Source organism: Rhea pennata, chromosome 2, assembly GCF_028389875.1.
Source record: "Rhea pennata isolate bPtePen1 chromosome 2, bPtePen1.pri, whole genome shotgun sequence".
NCBI classification, from domain to species: Eukaryota; Metazoa; Chordata; class Aves; order Rheiformes; family Rheidae; genus Rhea; species Rhea pennata.
Genome location: NC_084664.1, coordinates 24,348,153 through 24,371,698, shown reverse-complemented (window position 1 = coordinate 24,371,698; position 23,546 = coordinate 24,348,153). Strand labels below are relative to the sequence as shown.

General features: G+C 38.1%; 1 protein-coding gene across 1 annotated transcript; it reads left to right on the top strand.

Annotated features, from left to right (window-relative positions):
* Positions 1-4,774: 4,774 nt before the first annotated feature.
* On the top strand, positions 4,775-9,177 carry STEAP4 (STEAP4 metalloreductase). Its single transcript, XM_062567733.1, has 4 exons — positions 4,775-5,230; positions 6,559-7,086; positions 7,612-7,776; positions 8,819-9,177. The coding sequence occupies exons 1-4, from the start codon at positions 4,775-4,777 to the stop codon at positions 9,086-9,088; spliced, it is 1,419 nt and encodes a 472-aa protein (XP_062423717.1). The 3' UTR covers positions 9,089-9,177.
* The last annotated feature ends 14,369 nt before the right edge of the window (positions 9,178-23,546 follow it).

Sequence of the window (23,546 nt, the reverse complement as noted above, 5' to 3'; positions counted from 1 at the left end):
GTTCTACAGGGGTAAGTGCATGATACTGCACTGAGCCAGAAATAACTATGCAAATAGAGGATGAAGCAATCGGCTAGGGAGCAGTTTTGCATTAAGGATGCAGGTTTTATAGGATGCACTTACATTAGTATTTTAGTTCTGACCAGAAATGCACTGTTGAAGCAAATCACCACTTATCATGCTGTGGCTTACATCACAGAGAGGTCTTGGGACATAAGAACCTAGATTCCTTTCCAGGGAAAACAGAGCTGGCTCCAGCTGTGCTCCAGATGCACACCTACTGCTCTCCAGCTGCTAATGGGCACTGAGACTGTCATACTAGAATAAAGTAGTACAAGCTAAAAATCTCTGACACGTATACAGCATGAACATTGGGTGCTTTGCACCAACTATTTCACTCAGCTTTGTTCATATTGCGCTACGCTACATCTTAAAGTACACAGACATAATGCATGACAAGCTGACTATGAATCAACAGTATGCTGTGAATAAGGCAAATGTGACAGTCGGACAGTGTGTTTCCTGTAAGGCAGATGAAGCTGGTAAGATCTCGGCTAGAGTGTTGCATTCAATTTTAGCACCATCCTTTTAATAAACATGTGGGCTAACTTAGCCTACAAAGATTAGAGGAAAGCAATGAGAATGATCAACACTCAGAAATGTGAGTTGCAGGGAAAAATCTGGAGTTATTTTATCTTCAGAAGAAAAGTGTGAAATGATAACAGCTTTCATGTCCAACAGAGGCTGCTGCAAAAAGGACTGGAATAATTGGACATCTATGTCTATTGTGAAGGAGGTGATTTAGATTAGACATAGAAAATCTGTTTAATAGTACAGACAGTGAAACAACAGTACGTGAGGGAGATTGCAGAAACCCCATCATAGGAAGATTTTGCAAACAAGTTAGACAGGCATCTGTCAGACTTGGTTTAAATGTAGTTCATCCTGCCTTAGGGAGAGACAGATATAATCTTTTGAGATCACTCCAAGAGCTCTCTGTTTTGTGTTTTTTTTAAAAAAAAAATGTAAATAGTAAAAATTTCTGTTTCATGCTCCTACCATCTTGTCATTCTACCTTTTGAATCATTCCAGTGACATCTTATCTGTCATTTCAAGTTACACTTTTCTGACCTTTTGGTTTTACATCCCAGTCTATGTCTCTGTCCCATCCCCCCTTTCTCACTTTGGGGCTACACTTCATTTGTGGCACTGCTTCTGCTATGTAATCCCTCCTTTTTCTCATGCACAAAGCCACGTGCCTGTCTTCATTCAAATTTTCGCATAAATTAAGTATTTATATATAATTACTGAACCAAAATTGTATCTTCATTCAATTCACCTTGTGTTTATGTACTGGGTAGTCACGGCAGTTCTGCATAGCTGGGTTCTTTTCTTCTTTCAGTGTCTTCTTTTATCACTGACCTAGCGGTAATCAGCTGAGAGACTGCCACCAATTTTAAGAAAAAATGGATAATTCACTGTAATTAGTAACAATGCAGAAAAGAAAGGAATCAGTTAATCATTACAGAAGCTTGCATAGATTATCTTTTAAATAACCAAAAAGCATCACTAGTTTCCTAGTGTAAAGGGGATAGACACAAGCAAAAACACTATGTATAGATACAAATCTCTATGGCATTTTCTCAGGTAATGTATGGGTACATATATACAGGAACAGAAAATGATTTTTGCATGTTTCTTTGCTAGTATTCTGCTTTCCCCCGGAGCTCTGAGAGCTCCCAACGTACACAGCAGCTCAGAGCAGACCGCTGCTGCCACCTCCTGCTTCCGAGACCCTGCTGCGAGCACAAGGGCTGAGCTCGCAGACACCAAGTGAGCCAGGTGTTTGGTGATGGATTTCTTCAGCGTATGAGCAAAACAGCTTGTATTATAGCACATTAATACTTTCTCTCATTACAGCTTTGTTACAGTAATGCCTGGAATTTAAAATCAAACTTACCTTGCCTTTTGCATGTCCTTGGAGTAGCTGATGCACAATTAATCAAAGCTTTACAATATACTTTATTTGTTAAGAAATCCACTGGTGACCAGCTTATTCTTGATACCTCGTGTGTACCATCATAACAGAGATTCAATAACAGTTCTATGCATGCTTATGAAATAATTCTTAATAAGAAAAGCTAAATTTTGCTTACTTTTTTCAAGTAAACTGTCTCTTTTGTTAAAAATTGGCTCATGTTAGATTAGCCCACCAGCATTAGAGTAAGCTTTAATTCTCTTCAGCTTTCTATGGAATAATATTCATTACCATGTAGAAGGCCCTTCATAAATTGGATAATGCTCTAAGAAACAACATTTTTTTAAAAAGAGTATTACTTGTATTAATTTTTCTTTTCATCTCCCTCTCATTCTCTTTCCTGACAAAATGAGTTCAATATTCACTAGTAGATAAGGTGTTCCGTATTAATGAACACAGGAAACACTTTAAAAATTTATTTAATGCTCGTGAACATTAAATATTTTAAAAAGGTTAAACAAAATATAACTTTAACTGATCTACCAAAAATACTACCCAATAATATCTATTTGATTTTTTTTTCAATCTTACTTTGGAGAGGAGAATGAAGTGTCATGATTCAGCACCAGCTTAATGATTGCCTGAGGGCAGATACAGAAGTTTTCAGCTGGACAATGGTGTGTTACAAACAAGGTTTATTCTCCATTTTAAATAGGAGACTACTTTGTTAAAAATAAAATTAGAGAAAGACAAGTTGAGTCTTACTACACAATGAGTTGTAACCATTTATTCATATGACATATGAAACTCTTCTGTTCTGCTTTGAAATAAAGACTACTCACAAAAGGGAATTTTATAGCTTTCCTCCCATTAGAGCCTCGTGGGAATTATCAAAGCCCTCAGAGAATGATTTTCTAAACATGTTGGAAGACTTGCATTTGTATGCATGTGTCACAGCATACAAATATGCAAGATGCTTTCAGATGGGTCTCTCTGAGGACCTATTTTCTCACTCAGTCAGTTACTTTATGAAGTATACAAAAACAGAGTCCAGGCAGGTAGCTGGGGCACCAGCCTCAGGAGAGCTGGGGTCAACACCCTGCTGCACTGCAGGGCTTCCTGGGGCACCTGGGACACCTGGACGAGTCCCCCAGGCCACAAGAGCAAAGACGCTCAGGCACTGCTCTGCCTGAATGGATGCACTGCCCTGCCTGAATGGATGCACTGCCCTACCGGCCATAACAAAATTCCTTTGGCTGTCTAAAACCAAGGGCTCCTACAGCTCACTGGCAGGCACCAGCAGGGCTGAAAAGGCACTGGTGCCACCTGAGGGCTAGGAAGATGCACATAGCTCTAGCCCAAGCCAAAACCACGTCATAGGATTCCCAGAATAAGCACTTCTCTGTCTATCTTGCTAGCAGAGCTTACACTCTACACCACGCACCAAAATCAGGTGTGAATCTCCCACTCACACCCCTTAACTCAACTCAAGCAGGGTAGAGGGAAAGTTTGAATTTTTTATTCACCAAACAAGTGCAAGTTTTTGGCCAATCAATTCAAACTCATGTCAGATTTTTTGAAAGGAAAAAAAATGTTCTTGATAAGAAGAAGTTTAAAAGAAGCTGAAGAATATCATCTCAATATTCCTAAATGCCATAGCTGCATTCTGCACAGTGCTTCAGAAAAGAATGTGAAGGGTTAATAAACAACAACAGCAAAGCAACTTGCTTCAGATCTAGCTAACCATTTCACACAATTCCTTCCTGCAAATTGGAAAATCAGTTATTCTCACATCTTTAATTAATACACTCACCTGAGATGCAGAGAAAGACTTGAATCAGGCCTCATGCAAATTAAATGGCTATTCTAAGTACTAAATTATTGGCCATTCCAGAAGTGAGGTTTCTTAAGATCTCCTCTGGGAGATCTGCCTTTGGGCTTTAGCTTCTCTGTCCTCGGTTCACTTTTTGTAAACATAAGAGTATGTGGCTCCATTGCGAGACCTTTGGAGCAGACTCTCTTGGTTCTGTATGTGTATCATGGATCTCACTCTGTAGGTACAGAGCATATATACTGCCATGACATGGATAATACATTAAAGACTTTGGAGCTCTCAGATACAGTGATGAAGGAGGTGAGATAAAAACCTCAAAGAGAATTTTGAGCAATGAGTAATACATAACTATCAAAAATAAAAGTTCAACATGAAATATTTCAATTCCACTAGCCAAATGCTTCATAGGACTTTCTTCAGGAATTTGGGGAACAATAATAAAACAAACTGGCATTGACTAGTCATATTACAGAAATACTGAAGACAACGCATAAATTTGTAGCTAGCTTTTCTAATGTTTCTTTTTGAAGTATTTTATGAAATGACCTTCCAGGTTCTAATCTGATTAGTGCACTCCTTTTTCATGCTTTTCAGTAACATAAAAAAGCAGAAATGACTCCAAAGTGTGTGCAACTCTTGCTGCCTGTGCGCCTGTATCCTTTCCTCCCTCTTTCCCTTTGAGAGGAAAAAACAGCAACAGTTCAGCTGAATATTAAAAACCATTAAATGGATAGAGAATACTGTAAGAGATAAAGAATTGAATAACCTGAACCTCTTTTTAAAAACTGTACAGAAATCTTCTGAGAGTGTGTATTCACAAAGCTTTCTGTGTCCATAAAGTAGATTAAGAAGCAAGAAAAAACTCTCTTATGTTTATTTTGTATAGCCAGAACCAATGGTAAAGTCATTTTCAAGAGACTGATGTTTTGCTTATTTTTTCCCATTACTTTTTTTTCAAATAGATGAATACAAATCCTTCCAACGTAATGGCTTTGACTTCTAACACTTCCAACAAAAAAGAGACAGTGTGCATATTTGGAACAGGAGATTTCGGAAGAGCTCTGGGATATAAAATGATTCAGTCTGGCTACTCCGTTGTGTATGGAAGCCGACAGGTGCAGACATCCAGCCTGATTCCCAAAGATGCAGAGGTGTTGAGCCATGCAGAGGCTGCACAGAAAGCTGCCATCATCATTGTAGCAATCCCAAGGCAACATTACAACTTCCTTATACCATTAGCAGAAACTCTCCAGGGAAAAGTGTTGGTGGATGTAAGCAACAATTTAAAACTAAACCAGTATTCTCAATCCAACGCAGAATACCTTGCTCAGCTGATCCCAGGCGCTAAGGTTGTGAAAGCCTTCAACACTGTGTCAGCCTGGGCCTTGCAATCTGGCACGCTGGACGCAAGCAGACAGGTAAGACTCAGCAATGGCAGCTTACAGTACATTGTATCTTACAGTTTGTTAGCAAATAGACAAAACATACATACATATGGGATATATGAATCAGGTAAGGTTGAGATGGTTGAGACAATCAAATTAAATGTGAGCTAAAATTAAGTTTTGGGCTCTAATATGACATGATAAGAAATATTGACAACTTGCCTTTTGATGACCATCAAAATATAGCAAGGTGTTAGGAGAGATAAAAAAGCAAGGAAAGAAAAAAATAGAGCTATAATGAAAGAGAGAGACAGAAAGGACAGAGGAAATGATGGGTGCATCAGTTGTTTACTTGGAATGTAAGGTTAAAGAGAAAGGATAGAGGAGGAATATACTAAAAGAATAAAATTAAGAGAGTAAAAAATCAGGAGGAGAGGGATATGATGGGGCAACAGAATGAGTATGAGCAACAGGAGAAGTGAGATGAAAGGTGAAGGGATCTTCTAAATCAACATCCATCAACAAGGAAGTCTAAAAATACGACCCGTGCAAACCATTTTAACTGACTTCTTGACCACAGACAGACGAACACAGAGTTGGTCATAGAAAGTAACAGCACACATTTTACCTGAAGAAAAATCATTTATGATTGCCTTGCTATATGAAACTCCGAGGGGCTGTGTCCTTGCACAACATGCTGTGTCAACTGGCTATTCAAATCATTCTCAACTTTCCTTTGGATTGGAGCGGGAATGGTTTTCGCAAAAGGAAATGCCATGGACTTTCAAGTCTAGGCTTCACAAGCCTTCATCATTATTAGATCAATAAAAGCAGAGATTGCCCCCTTTCTTCCAGCCTCAAAAGGAGTACTGTCTCGCACACCCACAGAAAAGAGGTAGGAAGAAGTAATATTTACTTTCATGAGAGGGCAATGATGTTTCAGTGATCTCTGTGCCCAGTTGCCTGGAGTCCTTACGAGTCACAGTAGTGGCAATGCTTCTACCTACAGGAGTCTTACAGAATCTCATGTCACTACATGTGCTTCAGGCAGCTTGTAAGATCTTCAAAAGTTATGTTAAAATCCAAGTATTCCAAGCAAAAACTGGTACTACTTGTGTTATGGTTTGTTGTTTTTATAGATACAATTTTGCCATTTGAAGCAATCTCCTTCTCCAGAGGAAAGGATCCGATTCTTTGTTCTTAGGCCTGTTGGTCAGGAAATAACCATAGGTTAAGGCTAGCAAGGAAGCCAATGAGTAGTCTAGGAAGCTTGTGCACAGGTTCCACATCAGTACAGGACAGCAGTGAAGAGTGTCACAAAAGTTTGTGAAAACAAAGCTTCTGTTTGTTTCTGGCTGCAGGTGTTTGTCTGTGGAGATGACAAGAAAGCTAAACAAATGGTGATGGATATTGTTCGTGCACTGGGTCTCACACCATTGGATCATGGATCTCTCTTGGCTGCTCAGGAAATAGAAAATTACCCTCTGCAGCTCTTTCCAATGTGGAAGTTCCCCATCCTTCTGTCTCTTGGCCTAACTGCATTCTTCTTCTTCTACTCTTTGACTCGTAATGTAATTTACCCTTATGTTTATGAAAAAAAAGATTTTTCATTTTTTATTGCAATTTCCATTCCAAATCGGATCTGCCCTATAGTGGCACTAATTCTTCTTGCCTTGGTCTATCTTCCTGGTGTACTTGCTGCAATTATTCAGTTGTACAGAGGTACCAAATACAGTCGTTTCCCAGACTGGCTGGACAAATGGATGCTGTGTAGAAAACAACTTGGACTAGTAGCCTTGGCATTTGCTTTTCTACATGTTTTGTACACTCTTATTATCCCTATTCGCTACTACGTAAGATGGAGAGTGGAAAGCAGAACCATTTCCCAGGTAAGTTTTGCTCCTCTTCCTCCTTCATTCTACATAGTTTATGTGATAACAAATAAGCAGGAGAACTGTAAAAATTCAGAATAATTTAAAGAAACATATTTCCCTATTTCTGCATATACCTTTAAGAATGGCATGTATTCTGACTTTCTGACCTTATTTAACAAAACAGAATCACATATGTGTCCTCAGCAGTAGATCTACAGCAGTGTGAAACATGCAGTGTCACAGAATTATAGGTAATGGGACACAGAACCTACAAGTAATATAATACCTCTTCTGCTTTTTGAGTAGCCATTCACAAAGAATCTCCAAAATGAGACAGCTGGTCTGTTCTTTTTATTCATTTTAAGACAGTTAATGTATAACATTTTATATAATGTTTTAATGTTACATATAATGTTTTATATAATGATATGATGTTAAAGTATAACAATTTTCTTCCAGTTATCTTAAAAGATATTTTTTATGCCTATTGATCCTAGAACTGCTCTCACTCTAATATATACCTGGTTTTCTTCTCTTTAGGCACTTAGCAACAAAACAAATCCATTTATTACCACAAATGGCTGGCTTAGTGACTCTTATTTGGCTTTGGGAATTTTAGGATTTTTTTTATTTGTTCTGCTGGGAATAACTTCCTTGCCTTCAGTCAGCAACAGTGTCAACTGGCGAGAATTTCGATTTGTACAGGTAAGAAAAAGACTCTTTTATAAATCTTCTTCTCTCTGCCTCTTCTGGAAAATTTCCTATTCCCTTGTAAATTATGACTACAGACAGGTTTACTAGTGACTTAGCACTCTCGTCCATTAGTATGTCCAAAAGTGATGCATGCACTTTTTTACCATCACACAGTAAAAAAAAAAATCTGCATGGCTATATAGCTTCCCTATTAAAAAGGGAATTAAAAAACAGCTCTCAGCACTGCAGATGGTAGAACTGGGATTATTAAATAACAACAGAAAATAAGGAAGATCTGAGCTCCTGAATTACAAACAGAAAGCAGACATTGTAGAATTACCAACTGCTAAATTATACTAAGTCACAGAACATTTTGGCCATTTATTGGGCTAATTTCCTTGGCTCACATGAAAACTCAGTTAACTGAGGTAACAAGATAAATCTGTTAAAATGAGTCTGAAAATTCAGTTTATCACACAAATCCTCTCAACAACAAGGAAGGGAATCTGCAGTTTCCACAGATTCTAAAATTTGCTACAGCAACACTATTATCTCAGCCCTTGGATTCGAAGATGGTTGGTACAGGCTACAATGTCTCTGCAAGAACTAGGCTGGAAGGGAAGGTGAAGGGAAGAAAGATTACTGTCACTGAATGTTTTTTACATAGGCCCAGAACCTGCACTGTATGGTAGTTCAGGCTGGATTAGCACTCGAGCATTAAAAAAGCTTGGATCTCTGAGCTGACTTTCACCATTTTCTCTGCATTTTCCTATATATGACAGCCACTAGGCAGTATGTGTGAGCTAGCAAAAAGTAGCAGGGATGTTGACGGGAAAAAGACCAAACATGATGTTTCACCTAGGTCCATCTGAATGAAGCTTTATTAAAAAGAGCCTTTGTATTCGTAAATGTTTTACTTCAGCAGTCCCAAATTAGTCTCAAATTTGGCACATTCCATAAAGCTTACTGTGTACTGTAAATCGAATTTGTCCTGAAGTTTAATATACTATTTTAACCTCCACTTTTTTTCTTTCTTTCCTTCGTTTCCCCCTAGTCCAAGCTGGGATATCTGGCACTGATTTTGTGTACTGCACACACACTGGTTTATGGTGGAAAGCGGTTCCTGGATGCTTCATCGTACAGATGGTATCTTCCAAATGCCTACATGCTCTCGCTCATTGTTCCTTGCGTTGTACTGGTTGTTAAATTTGTACTTGTATTTCCTTGCCTAGACAAACCACTCACACAAATTCGGCAGGGTTGGGAGAGGAATCCTCGATACTCAGAGCAGTCAAACTACATTATCAACAAATCTGCTGTATAATTAGACCAGTCTGCAACATAAAATATTAAAAAAAAAAAAAGAACGAGATTATGGAGGCAGTATCAAAATGAAACCTTATATACACCTTCATCTGGGGGGTGAGCGAAAAAGTGAAAAATGTGGCAAGGCTCTGAGTAAAATAAAATCACCCTAGTCACAAGATTAAAATATATGTTAAACAAGGGGCCAGCTGAGCTCCTGCTCTCCATGTATGCTTTGACACAGGAGTAGGCCCTCATTTCTTCTCAGTATATTTTCCCCTCATCTACTTGTCCTCTATTCCTAACAGGAATATGAGAGAAGAAAATGATGCCCAATATCCCTCCTTTGTCATTCTGAATCTCACCCTGGGCTGGGCAGAATCAGAGCAAAATCTGCTGTTACATGGTGTCTGTTTCTCTTCCCCATGCTGCCCATGCAGGCTCTTTCAAGGAGACTTGCTCTCATAAACATGCATGCACACACACGCACACACGCACACAGGCATGCACACAGTCTGATCCCATCCCTCAAGCCAGTGGCATCTGTAGAACGGGGCCAGACCAGATGCTAGCTGAAAAAGAATTCTGCTCTTCACAACATTACCTTATCCTCCATCAATGTCTGAACCAAAAGATGCTCATACTTTAGAGATACTTGAGCAAGATTTGTTCCTTTGGCTTGTGTATAAGAACTGTGTTGTTCAAAGTGTATCAGCCAAGGATTACTGAATCTTTACTTTACTATAGTACTACAAATGTAGCTAGCAAGCGGATGGAGGAGAGACAAAAATGACAGAAATAGCTAAGATGGTGTGGTCACACACCTAAGCTTCTCTACAAGTACATATGAAAAGTAGCCAGTAATTCTGTGTATACAGTGGACTGTAAGGAAAGAAACTGAAAGAAAATCCTATTATATTGGGGGGGATTATATTATATATCAAGATTGTATCTCATGAAGATAATTTTTCCATTGCTAATTTTTCCAGAAAGATATCCTTAGGTGCAATATTAAAGATATTTTATGGAAAATACACATATTTTAACCACAATAAAGAAAATTCCTTTAAGTGTTGAGCTCTGTTACCATTTTGGGAACCTCTTTTGATATGATGCAGCTGCTGATATGCTCACTTGCTTAGTGATTTTAGAATAGGCCTTGAGGCAAGGAATAAAATGGGATCCGGTCTTCACCAACCACCAGTGCACACCTTCCCCCATCTTTGTTGCTCTGTTCTTGGATCTTCAGATATGCAGATCTTACTTAGTCACTGAAGTGGGCTCAGTATAATGTGGAAAAACAGGACCCAGCTCAGATGATGATATTGTTACATTGGAAAGAAGGGATCTAACAGCCTCCTTAACACTAGAGAATTTTTTTAAAAGGCAAAATGTTCTTTTTTATAGGAAGAGAATTGCTGTCTTCTCTCTCTCTGCCTTTTCCCTGTCTCATTGAGAGCATACTCACAAATATGAAAGTATGACAATGAAATAGCTAACTTATTTCAAACAAGCACTGTCAAACAGATCAGAAAAAAGATCATTATCTGAATGACACTTACCCAAACATCTCTCAACAGTGGAGTCTTTCCTACTCCAGACCCATATCCCATCTCCTTCCTACTCTCTGAACTAAAAAGAAAGAAAGAAAGAAAGTTCTTAGTACTCAAGATAATGATAAAGGAGACTAGTGTATCAGTAAGTGATGCAGCCAGATTTCTTACAAATAATCCTAGCAACAAGTGATCCTACTAACCAGTATCTGTGCATACTTTACATTCTGCATGACCAATGTCTACATCATTACAGAAGTTTTCTTTGACCTTTTAAACGATGGAGAAGTACCTCATTTCATGCTTTGTTTAGAGATATTCCAAGTTAATCTAACGGAGTCACTGAAAAAGGATCATATATTGGCTCAAGGGGCCAGAGTAGCCACACTGTTGTGATGATGCCTATAACAGCTCCTCCAGACTCCCCAGAAGACTTTCCTCTCTAGGCAGAAGCAGAGAGAGAAAGAGAGAGAGAGAGACAGCAAGAGAGATAGCATTTGTGAGAGAGAGAACAGAGAGACCATGTGTGTTTGTGTGTGTGCAGGCGGGCGGGCATGCATGCGTGTTTTAGTAGAAGAGAAATGGAAAGACAGAAAAGATATCCTCCAGATTTGCCATCTTGGAGCCAACTTCTGTTGTGTCAGACTTTCTCCAAATTTATGTGATTAAGAATATTAACGACCAAAATTCATGTACTTTTTGTTTATATAGTCATTTGTAATGGATTTACAGGGGTCTCTGACTGTGCAGATGTAGAGCTAAAAATGCCCTTTTCTCTCTGTTGAGAGAAATGCCCTTTTCTCTCTGTTGGTTGGTGTTGAACCTGCACCAACCATGGCAAGTAATGCTCATCTAACAGTAATGCTTCATCATATACAAACATAACAAGCGCTCTGTGTCTTCGTCCCTCAGAGAACAGTATTCTGTATTTCAGAGTGCCCTTTTCAGAGTACACTGGGCCAAATCATGTCTTCTTTAGCCTCACAGAGAATTAGCTTCATTTAGAGATGCAGTCTGTCTGAATACCATCTATAGAGGACTGAAGTTAGTACAGGATCATATTCTCAGGTAGGTACAGGATTGTAGATCATGCAGGAAAGACAAAAGAACTTCCCTTAGCATCAATGTTAGGTTGCCCTTGTAAGGCTGAAGTGTAAAACCAAGATTTACTGAAAATGCCAAGCGAGTTTTGCAATTTGCAATTTGCTGTTTAGTCCAAGAATAAAGTGCCAATATCTATTGTGTACAAACCAAACAAACAATGCCGTTTGTTTGCAGGGTGGCAGTTTTGAACGAGCCAGCTCTCAGGAGCTGATCCAAAGCTCTCTTATTTGAAACCAGCAGTAGGCAGTTTGTTGATTTCAGGAGATAATAATAGGTCAGATCTCCAGCAGCACTTGTTCCTCCAGCCTGAGTGAATGATTTTACGTCCTATTATTCTTGGGTAACTGGGGAGTATTTGCTTCACAAATTTATGCATTTATTTCTTGAACATTGCAGAGAAAGCAGTTTGCATTAGTAATCTTTAACAATAATTAAGCTAACATAGTTTAACATGGTAATATTTTTAAATCAACTAGTTATGAAAAGTGTTCAGAGATGGCATACATTTTTCATGGCTGAGCTTTTCATATTTTAAATATTTCTTATGTGTTGACAAAGCCTTTTTGGAAAATGTACATTAGAAGGATTATGAAATTAATTTTGGAAATGGTGTGTCACATATGTTTCCCAGAAACAGAAAAATAGCCTGTATTTGTATATGTGTATAATGCATTTTAAGAATGCATTAGCTCTTGAAACTATACTTCCAAATCAGAGTCAACACCTAGAGGATGGGGCCAGACTCTTCTCAGCAGAGCCCAGTGACAGGACAAGAGGCAATGGGCACAAACGGAAACACAGAAATTTCCATCTGAACACAAGAAAACACTTCTCCACTGCAAGGGTGGTTTGAACCCCGGAACAGGTTGGCCAGGTTGTGGAGTCTCCATGTTTGGAGAAATTCAAAACCCAATTGGACATGGTCCTGGACAACCTGTAGACCTTGTCTGAGCAAGGGGTTGGACCAGATTTTCTCCATAAGTCTCTTCCAACCCCAACTATTCTGTGACTGATTATTTTGTGGGTTTTATGTCTCCACACACATCCTTTCTTCCTCTCTCATTTCCACATCCAGATTTGCTCATAATTTAGGATTCATTCAAATACAATTCCTTCAAAATTTTAACTACGGTCAATAGAGTCAAGTTATTTAACATTAGTGCTAAGGAGCTTTTTCTAGTTTATAGCCCATTATTTTTTTCCAGTTTTACGGATGATGAGACAGTATATTCTTCATAAATCTCTCTTCAGAGAGTTAAAAATTAGGTACATGAAAAATGAGAAAAAGTAAGTTATTGCAATATGCCTAACATTGCAGGATGCAAGCAGCTAACTACTGTTAGATCAAGTCAGAGTGTTTGTATATCAAAGGAACACAGCTGTCTGGATAAACATAGAAGGAAAGAAGAAAGGAAGGAATGTAGCTATCTGGATAAAGTCATTAGATAATCTCAGTACTGAAACAGTATCTTTAGTCAGTATAATTTAACCCAAATAAGTATATGTTTGCGACAGATTATCCACCATTAAGAGCTAGCATGGAGAGAGGAGGTAAAAGAAGAAAATGAGTTTTTTCAAGGACTCATTCTGGAGAGAAGTATATGGAAAGACAGTAAAATAACAATTAGAATATGTAGAAAAAGAAATAAATATCTGATTTTCTTTATTCCTACTCGTTCCATGACAGGAAATGTCACACTTTTTTGTTACTTTCAGTTGCATGGCATCAGTATTTCAGTACCTTATTGCTTCAGTATTCAGTACCTATTAAATGAAAACTTCAATCTTGATCAGTCATGGAATCTCACACGTTTTGAGATCTCACCATCTCCTCCTTTCCCAAAGCCAAATTAGTACAAGTCAATTTATTCTCTCATCCTTTACAAACACGTACCAGAATCCTCCCCAAAATAGCTGTCACTCCACACCCCAACAGCCACTGTTTAGCAGCAGCAGTAATGAACTCAGCTCTCTGCATCAGGAACAGGACTTATATTGTTCAGTATTGAATATAGCTGGAAAAAAACATTCCCCAGGGGAAAGAATTTGGGATGGATGCCAATGTCCTACTGGCCAGATGCAGGACAGATACTACTTAATGGACTGCTCTGTTTCAGTACAAGATATGATCGTCTTAATTTTACAGCTGAAGAACAGAAGCAAACCAAACACAAGGTATCTGGCTGTCCTGCGAGTCCAGTTCATCCATGCCATAAGAAGAAGGTTTTAGAAAACCTAAAGGAAAACCTACTTTTTTCTATACCAAGAAGACATGCAAGTGATGGACATGGTGAGCAGTACCTGAGAAGGTGGTCCACAGGAGTAGCCCCTGGGAAGAAGAAGACCCTTTAAACTCCGTTTCCCCCCTTCCTGTTGGCTAGCGACGAATCAGAGCTGCAGGAGCTGGCAGGAACAGGGCAAACCCTGCATCCATCCCTCAGAACAGACTAAGGGAATCAGCGCGGATGGCTGCAGAAGTAATTACAGGGAATTATGTTAAATACATATAGGATTAGAGTTTGCTTGTTTTGCTTGTAGCTTCTGTTTTCCAATTCCATAAGTAAAGATTGGAAACCAAATCCTATCTTTAATTGGATTGGTCTAAAGGTCAAGCCTTAAGTCACACTGCAGAAACTCCAGTCATTTTACTACCATGCCTGCTTGGTATTGCAGAGTAAATAAATCCAACCACTTAAGGTGCTCAATCTTGTCAGGGCCTGAGGAATATCTCCTGTGCACTTACAGAAGTCTTAAAGAGGTCAAAGGGTGTGTGCAGTTATGTGTTTTTAGGACAATATCCTTCCCACTGAATACCCTCTAGCATCTCTTCTTCAATGAACAGGCACAGACAAATACGCCATGTTTCCCAGCAAAACACCAGACTTCACTATCTTTTACAAAGAAGCTGGTACTTAGATCCACACTTGACTGTCATCACAGATATATCCCAAGTTTCTTTAATGATCCTTGTCTCAGTGACTAATACATCACATAGGAAGTCTAAGGCAAAGAAAGGAATTGGATATGGATTTCTAAAGCTAAGGATAATTCTCTAATTATGAGAACCTTTATAGATTAGAGAATTAGAAGGCAACTTCGTGATCTGCTATTCTCTCTTCCTGCAGAACACAGGCAGATACCGCCTGAATTAATTCCTTTCTGAATTATCAGGAATTGTCATATTTTTCAGTTCACAGGCCCCTATAAATTTTCCAACAGCAATGAAGATTGCTGCAAAGTTTAAATTTCCTAAAAGCAGGCATTTTTAACCTAGTTACCATTTGTTGCTCCTGACAGGTAATCCTTAGTGAAACTCCTGAATTAGAAACTGAACCTTAAATATCAGAAAAGTCTCTACAACTTTTGGCAAATCATTTTGCCAGCTGATTACTCTCACTTTAATATACACACACACACACATATATATATATATATCCATCCTGAATTTTTTTAAAGTATAATATTCAGCCATCAGAATTCATGGTTTCCAGTGACTCATCAGAAGTGTCCACAACAGTGGGTACATATGTAACATAAATATTCCAGGGAGGAAGCACAAGTGTAAAGGGGAAAAAGTGGGATTTGACACGATTATGGAGAAATATAAACCATATCTGATCCTACTGCATAGCTGGAAATACAACCACATCTCCTGATGACAACAATGAAAGTTTCAAGGTATTTCATCTACATGTTCTTTATTTTAAAATGGAAAATTATAAAAATATCAAGAGTCACTGTGCATAATCTCAAGCTTGAATTCAATTTTAAAAACCAAATAATAATAAAAATGTGTCAATAACTTTGTGAAAACATCTAGTATGTTATCTTGAGGATTACAGCTTTTGTAGCCTACTCTGGTAAATCCATACCAAGAACTATTACCAAAGAGGTGAAGTTCCTAGTGAGTTTCTCAGGAACTGGCTGCAGACCCTCTGTTGTACATAACAAGTTTAAACAAATATAAAATTACCACCAAGGAAATCTGCGAGTCACATTACTCTGGAAATCTTATAAGCAGTGAGGACAGCTATACATAAAAGCAATTGATGAACTGTGGTTTTTCAAACACACTGCATTTGAATCCAGCCCTATAGAAGATCATTGTCAAGGAACAAAGAATGCATGTTACACTTAGAAAGCAAGGAGAAATATCCTGGAAAGCACTGACTGAAAACAATTCACAGAGGGTCTATTAGAAAGGATTATGAACTATGTTCAAACTTGCTGAGAGGGGAAAGGGAAGTAAAGAGAAGATAGGGAAAAGATTTAATATGATCTTGGCATTTTAAGATGTACAGAGCAAGGAAGTTACTCAATTTCTGCACAGAGTTATCAGTTGTGTATTGTTCCACATTGTGTAAAGGACATTGAAGGCTCTGGAGAAGTTTAACCAAAAATGGTATAAGAATGTGGGAAAATTCCTTATACTTAGACACTAAAGGAGATGAATCCATTCACTTTATCAACAAGAAGCATTAGAGGTGAATGCAATACAATGTACCCAGGTCATTATGCTGGTGAAAAAAAAATCCAGAATCCAGTATTTGGAGTAAGTCTGAGAAAGGAGGTCCTCTCTTCTATGAAACAGCAGAGAAATACAAGCTAAACAAACATAGGCAGCTCTAGGATTGTTTACTAGAGCAACGGATATGAGAGAAGCACACAGAAAGTGCCACCTATGCATCAGATAAAACCACCAGTGTACTTAGTTCTGACTAGGTTTAAAGCTATGACTCAATTTAAAGCACTCTAACTCAGAGACTGAGAATAAAGACACTTGTCTGCTGTTCAGTTCTTCACGGGTTTAGGTATTTGACATTCGAAACTATTGCATTTATTTCCAAAGACCATACATAAAGAAGTATGTGGCTCCATACAACTTCTCTTTCCAAAGAAAAGAACACGAAGACTAAATGTTTAGGATAGAAGGAGTATTAGAATCATTAGACAGACAACGAAATAGTATCAATTATCCCAACATAAGAAAGATACAACAAAACCACTTGGAGTTTAAGTCATACAAATTTAGATTTAAAATTTGCTTTTGTCTTGAAGAGAAAAAAAAAGTGAGGATAATTATCACTAATATGATGAGCATTCATTAGCATGAGTGGATTCAATGTCTCTTGCAAACACTAGACCAAGAGTGAATGCTGATGTGGAACTGCTGTTTTAGTCATGGACAAGTCAATGAGTTTAGGATAGGGGAAATGAGATGAAATGTAATTGCCTGTGTAATGCAGAAGGTTACACTGCATCATTTAATGCTCATTTCTTGCTTTCAAATGTGGGAATGAATGTGTGAATGCTACCATTTGCTTTTCTTTCTTTCTTCTGAAAGTTTCCTTAAAACAGACAAATGAAAACACATGATGTTTCATCATCTACTTCTTTCCCCACACACAGTTATGAAAAACAAAAAAAGTTTCTTAAGCAACTCCCCCTCGCACAAGCACAGAGTATGTGTAAATAGAGAGTCATGGATTTCCCCCTTAGCTGTCTGGAGGGACGATTCAGTGATCAGTCCAAACACTATTTCTGTAAGAAGTGTGCCAGGAAAAACAGTAGAAATAAATTTACTGGAAAACACAATAACAGAAATTTCCTAAGGAAGGTTGTTTATTTTTTAATAAATACATTACAATAAAATATACTGATTCAGTCTTTTACTGTGGCAGAAAAATAAGCTAAGGGGATCACATTGCAAGAACTAGGTGTAGTACTAAAGCACTCTGTTAACACTCTTTAAATCCCAATCTTGGAAGTAATAAATGCTTAAAATAAGATTACTTCTGCTAAATATTCATGCTCTAATTAGTTGAATTATGGAGGTTCTACCCAAAGATTATACAAATCACATAAACATACTGAGCCAGAGAAAAGAAGTCTTGTTATTTCTGTTTACAAACAGGTAAAGAGGTAACGAGAGATTAAGTGTTCAAATCTAGACAGAGTCTGAGGCATCAGTCCAGTATTGACACTCTGAGCTCTAATTCCTGCTCCAGAAGAAAATTAGCTCCTTCTCTTTGAGTACAACATGACAGTTTCAAAATCAGGTCTTTCAGCCAGGACAAAGATACCCCCTAGAATGCCTCTGTGTTTTACTCTAGAGAAGAATAGGGCAGTAAATTGCAGAGAGATGGTTCCTGACTGATTTTATTAATAGAGTTCATGAGAAAAATGAAATAAAACAGTCAATCAACATACATCCCTTCTCGTCCCGCTCTCTTCTTAAGGGAAGCCAACTTCCAGAAGAAGCAGACTTACTTATTTCTTAGATAAAAAGCCTGGCCATTTTTTACAAGCATGAAGACAGATACTTGTGTCCTACCCTCCCAAGTAGGCTTTCAACAGAGAGTTTCACAAGACTGTTCACTGCTTCAGTCTTTGCATCATCATAGGCTGCTGTGTAAAACAAGGTTATGAAGGTATAACTCATGATGTCCACTACCAGTGAGGAACTGGGCCCTCAGATCTAAGATAATGAGACAGTGATGGGCTATATTATATCCGCCCTACATGTCAGGACTGCTAAGGAGTTGGCTCTGCCCTGAATACATTAGTGTTTTTATTAAATCATAGCCTTTACATTTTTTCCAGCTCTTTAATTTTTTCTTTAGTGCCCATTCTAGAATGTGATGAAAACACTAGTGCTGATCCAGCAGAGTACATACATAAAGAGTGACAATGTTTTGCTGTTAGATTGAGAGTTGTTATGCTTACGCTAAATCCTTGGAAAACCATACTGGATATTAGCTAATATTAAAGGTGACCAAAAATGCCAAAATGAACAAAGTGACAAGATGAAAGCCAAAAGCAAAGAGAAACTCTTTAACTCCTTACTGAGATAAGACATATATCCTAATCCAGAGGAGCATGGAGATTATGCTGGTTATCCACAGCTTTGTCAGCTTCCCGAAGGCTCTAGCCTTTCGTGGAAGCCCATCTGGAGATGGTCATTGCCATGATGGGGTTCTGCCATCTAACAGCAGCTCCTAACTTGAAAGTGCTTTTTATTAAGTGTCAACTGCCACCAATTAATTGCTTTACTTCTAACTTTGCTTAAAGAAAATCAAAAGGGATTTGGAATGTGTTGCTGTAAACTTGCAAAAGGTGCTTTTAGATGAGTCAATAATAATTAATTCCTGGCTGTAACACATGCAGGATGCGCAACACAGAGTGCAAAACAGCATGTGGTTATTACAATCTTTAAACATTCCTAGAGTAGGCAGATTACATAAAAATATGTATTTTTTCATGACAATATATACAGATATCAAAGAGCAAAAAAAGAAATAAACCCTTGTAGTTTTTTGTTAATTAAAGAGACCTAAAATTTCCAAAGTACAGAGTATGGCAACTGGTAACCCATCTGGTCCTTTACCCCTTTGCCTTCTCATAAATCCTATGCATACTTTCAAAAACATTTGTTGGAAATTATTTAAAATTATGTAGGACCCTTATTTTATTTTCAGTGAAAATACTAATCATCGTAATTTTGTGCATCTACTAGATAAAAGAAAAAGAAATAATAATCTATAATGTACATATTAATGAAGTGTGAGTATATACAACTACAAAAGAATTGGACTAGAAAGAAACAACAAGATGACAACACAGAAAGGAGTAGCGGATGTCTGACAAACCTGAAATAAGAATGATCTGTATACATTATCATCAGCTGTCCTGACAGCCACAGAGCTAGCATACCCAAATATTTAGGTATTAGTCAAAAACTTCAGCCACGATTTTAAAAAATATATGACTAAATCTATGCTTCTAAGTTTTCCCAGCAGAAGAACCTACATATAAACTCCTGAACCACTGTTAGATATTTAAATAGAGTTTGGCGCAAAGAACATCTCAAGAAAATTACAGACCATATTACAGATCTGAACTGACATCTAAATAGCTAGGTTTTAGCTTCTCACAGATGTTACCTCATCTAGGTGAGTTCTGTTTCTGCCTTTGATTAACACTATATTTGCATATACTAAAAAAATTGGCATAGGTTAAAAGGCCATCCAGGATCACTTGATGTGTCTGTATTAAAAGTACTAGTATGACATCTGGTGGGCATTTTTCATGAAAGCAATAGGCTCATTCCTTAAATATTTGGCAACTCAGGAGAGGTCAGAACACAGGAAACAGAAGGAGCAAGAAGGCTATTGTTTTCCTTGAGCAACAAGGAAAACAATATGGAACTATTCATGTGTGAGAAAAAATATTTACCAAAGTCACAGCAGGAGGAAGAATATGCTCACTAAAATTGCTCTAGAAGTGTACCCAAGCATGATAAAATTTTGTGGTAGGAAATGTAAATGCATTATATGTTGGCTGTGTGGGTATGTATTTTGTAATATTTGAGGAACTTTCAACACACACCCTTGCATAGTAACAGAAACATTAATCAAAACATCCACCTAGAGGAGACCTCATGATCGGGAAAGCGATTTTTTCCCCAGGGTGCAGCAATTCTCTTCGCTGAATGAGTGTACTCAAGCCTGTGATTTCCCCACACACTAGAAATCCCACAGTATCATCTGTGGTAGTGGGGCACTGCGTTCATGCTCTGCACTTAGGGAAAAAAAAAAGTAAACTTTATTTTCTTGGAGTCAGTTGTTTGCATGCCACTTCTACTTGTGTCAGGGTGAGCCACATGTGCATTACTGCTGCAACAAATCAGCCCAAGACATTTCCCCAATAATTCTGCTAGTTGCTTTGATTATGGAAGATACAGATCAGCAAATGAAGATGAACTCTGGTAACACTGTGGTAGCGTTGACCCGATTCAAGCACTAGACATGGAGAGAATAAGATAAGCTAATGCTTATCTTCAGCCATTACAGCTCTGAGCTCTACCGTAACAGAACATATATTCTGATAAATACACTGATATATATCATATCAGCATAAATGTTATATGTCAGTGTATGTGTCAGAATTAACACATATACATACATGTACACATATGATTGCAAGGAGGGTTATACAAGAAATCAGGCTCCTTACTGCTGAACTTGCTCTGTGCTGCAATCATTTTTATACCATTGTTTTTCATATACTGGCTTCTGTTCGATAAAAAAAGCAGAGCAGATGTGGATCCTGACCCCATGCTACCAACTGAAGGATTAAGGGAGCTTGCATGACTCATCAATCCCTGTTTTAAATTATCCCAGTTTTCAAAATTGAAGGTTTTGAAATAGAGTTAGGTGACAAATGACTACTGATCACTTGTGATATGCAAAACAAGCAGAACTGTAAACATCCTTTCACAAACACAGGCATGCATTATATTATCTTAAGATATTTTTATACCTTAATTAAACTTGGAGTTAATGACTATCTTGGGAACCACTACACTGCAAGTTACTCTATCTCAGAAATTAATGTTGTTACTGAAAACCTACTTTTTATCTTTAATTCTATAAAAATCTCATGCCTGGGGAATATGCAAACTGCTCTATGTACAATAAAATCAACGTGATAAGTGTGTTGTTGTATTGCATTGGATAAAAGCTAATTTTTAGCATCATAAATAATGGCAATATCAAAATCTCAATAACAGCACCATCCACAATTAAGATTATCTTGTCTTAGTCTTTCAGTGACATTCTTGCTGACACCCAGAAAGTGATGAAAAAGTCTTACAATAATGAACACAGAGAACTGAACCAGAGAGGAGTATGGAGAAAGGAAGTCTTCACTGCAAAACCATCTGTTAAAAGAGGCTGGAACTGAGAGTTGGGAGGGAAAACTAAGACTGGAAAAAATAACTGTTTACAGAACAGAGTGTAAATAATATGCCTAAGATATATAAAGATAAATAAAGACATATAAAGATAAATAAATAATTGTCTAAGAGACAATCCAAGGTTCTACATTTTATCTTTGCTCTGTCTGGAAGTTTAGCAGGGTTCTTTTACTGTCACTTTTACTTTATTTTAATACCTTTTGGTCTGTACTACATTTACCTTTCTAATTAACCATTACATCAGTGTTTGAATTCACATCTCTTCTCAAGCTGTGGCAATTTCAAAGGTAGTGAGATTTCTCATCAAGTAACATCCTTATTTTCAAGTTTTTATCCCCTCATATATGCTAGGTAAACATTTCAGGAAATTTGAACTTTACACTTTAATTCTGTTCCTCTTCTCTAGCTTTTTTTATTGCAGTTCTGGGAAGGGCAAATTCCATACCTGGTTTGCCAGGAAAGTTTGAAGCCTCCACATGCAGCCACTAAGCATGCAGCCACCAAACCACACAGGAATGTAAGTAGTAACACTGTGCAGCTCAAGGCTTTCAGTTCAGGGCAGCTGAATTTACATGTCATAGCTAAGCTCATGTCACATTTAAACATATCAGACTTAGTTATCTAGGGGGGCAGGGCAAGGACAGCAAAAGGTATGTGATGTACACTGCACTTACGCTAGCCTTTATTCACTCTGAGGAAATACGGTAAGTACAACTAGTGTGACTTGTGATTACGTTTTAAAGTAATAATGTCATTACTGTAACTCAGTTTTGAACTCCTTCTTAACACATCATATTAAGAATCCAGTAAAGGACATGAAATGTAAACTATATACATAATTTTAGTTTTCTAGACAAAATTATTTTAATGAGGTCCCTTCTCAGGAAAATACACTGAATTATCTAAAAGGGCAATAGTACTAACGTTGTGTGTTGATTAAGTCCAGTCTTCTGACTAGAGAGATAACATATTCTTGCAGATCTGCATAATCAGTACCTACTTATCTTACACAGATATCTTACTGGTGCATTTCTAATGCTAACTTCTTAGTTGTAATGTAAAACTTACACAATTCATTTGCCCTTCAGATGGTAGATCTTTTGTTTCTTCTCCTCAAATAGCCCGTCTTTTGCAGGACAATTATATAAAAATCCTGTAAAAAACAAATGCACTAGTGCAAACAAAATTCCTACCCAGCAAACCATATAAAGTACATTACATCATTATATCTGCCTCCTAGTTCCTTTATGTGTTGTCAAATTTAGATAATCTTTTAAACATTAACTACTGAGCACAGTGTTCAGTACCAGTAGTCTCATTTGAAGCACTGCAAATGGAGGATGACTGGATACTCATATTGTGTTTAAGTACAGAAAAGAATTAACTGTGAAACACTGCTACACAGAATGGTTGAGGTTAGAAGGCACCTCTGGAGATCATCTAATCCAATCTCCCTGCTCAAGTAGGGTCACCTCGAGCATGTTAGACAGGATTGCGTCCGGGCGGGTTTTGAGTATCTCCAGAGAAGGAGACTCCACAACCTCTCTGGGCAACCTGTGCCAGTGCTCCATCACCCTCACAGTAAAGAAGTTTTTCCTTATACTCAGGTGGAACTTCCTGTGTTTCAGTTTGTGCCCATTGCCTCTTGTCCTGTCACTTGGTGCCACTGAAGAGAGTCTGGCCCCATCCTCTTGATACCCTCCCTTAAGGTATTTGTAGATTCTGATAAGATCCCCTCTCAGTCTTCTCTTCTCCTGGCTAAACAGGCCCAGCTCTCACAGCCTCTCCTCATAGGGCAGATGCTCCAGTCCCCTCATCATCTTCATCGCCCTACGCTGGACTCTCTCCAGTAGCTCCATGTCTCTCTTGTACTGGGGAGCCCAGAACTGGACACAGTACTCGAGCTGAGGCCTCAGCAGGGCAGGAGGGGCAGGATCACCTCCCTTGACCTGCTGGCAACACTCTTCCTAATGCAACACAGGACACTATGGCCCTTCTTCACCACAAGGGCACAGTGCTGGCTCACAGTTAACTTGTTGTCCACCAGCACTCCCAGGTCCTTC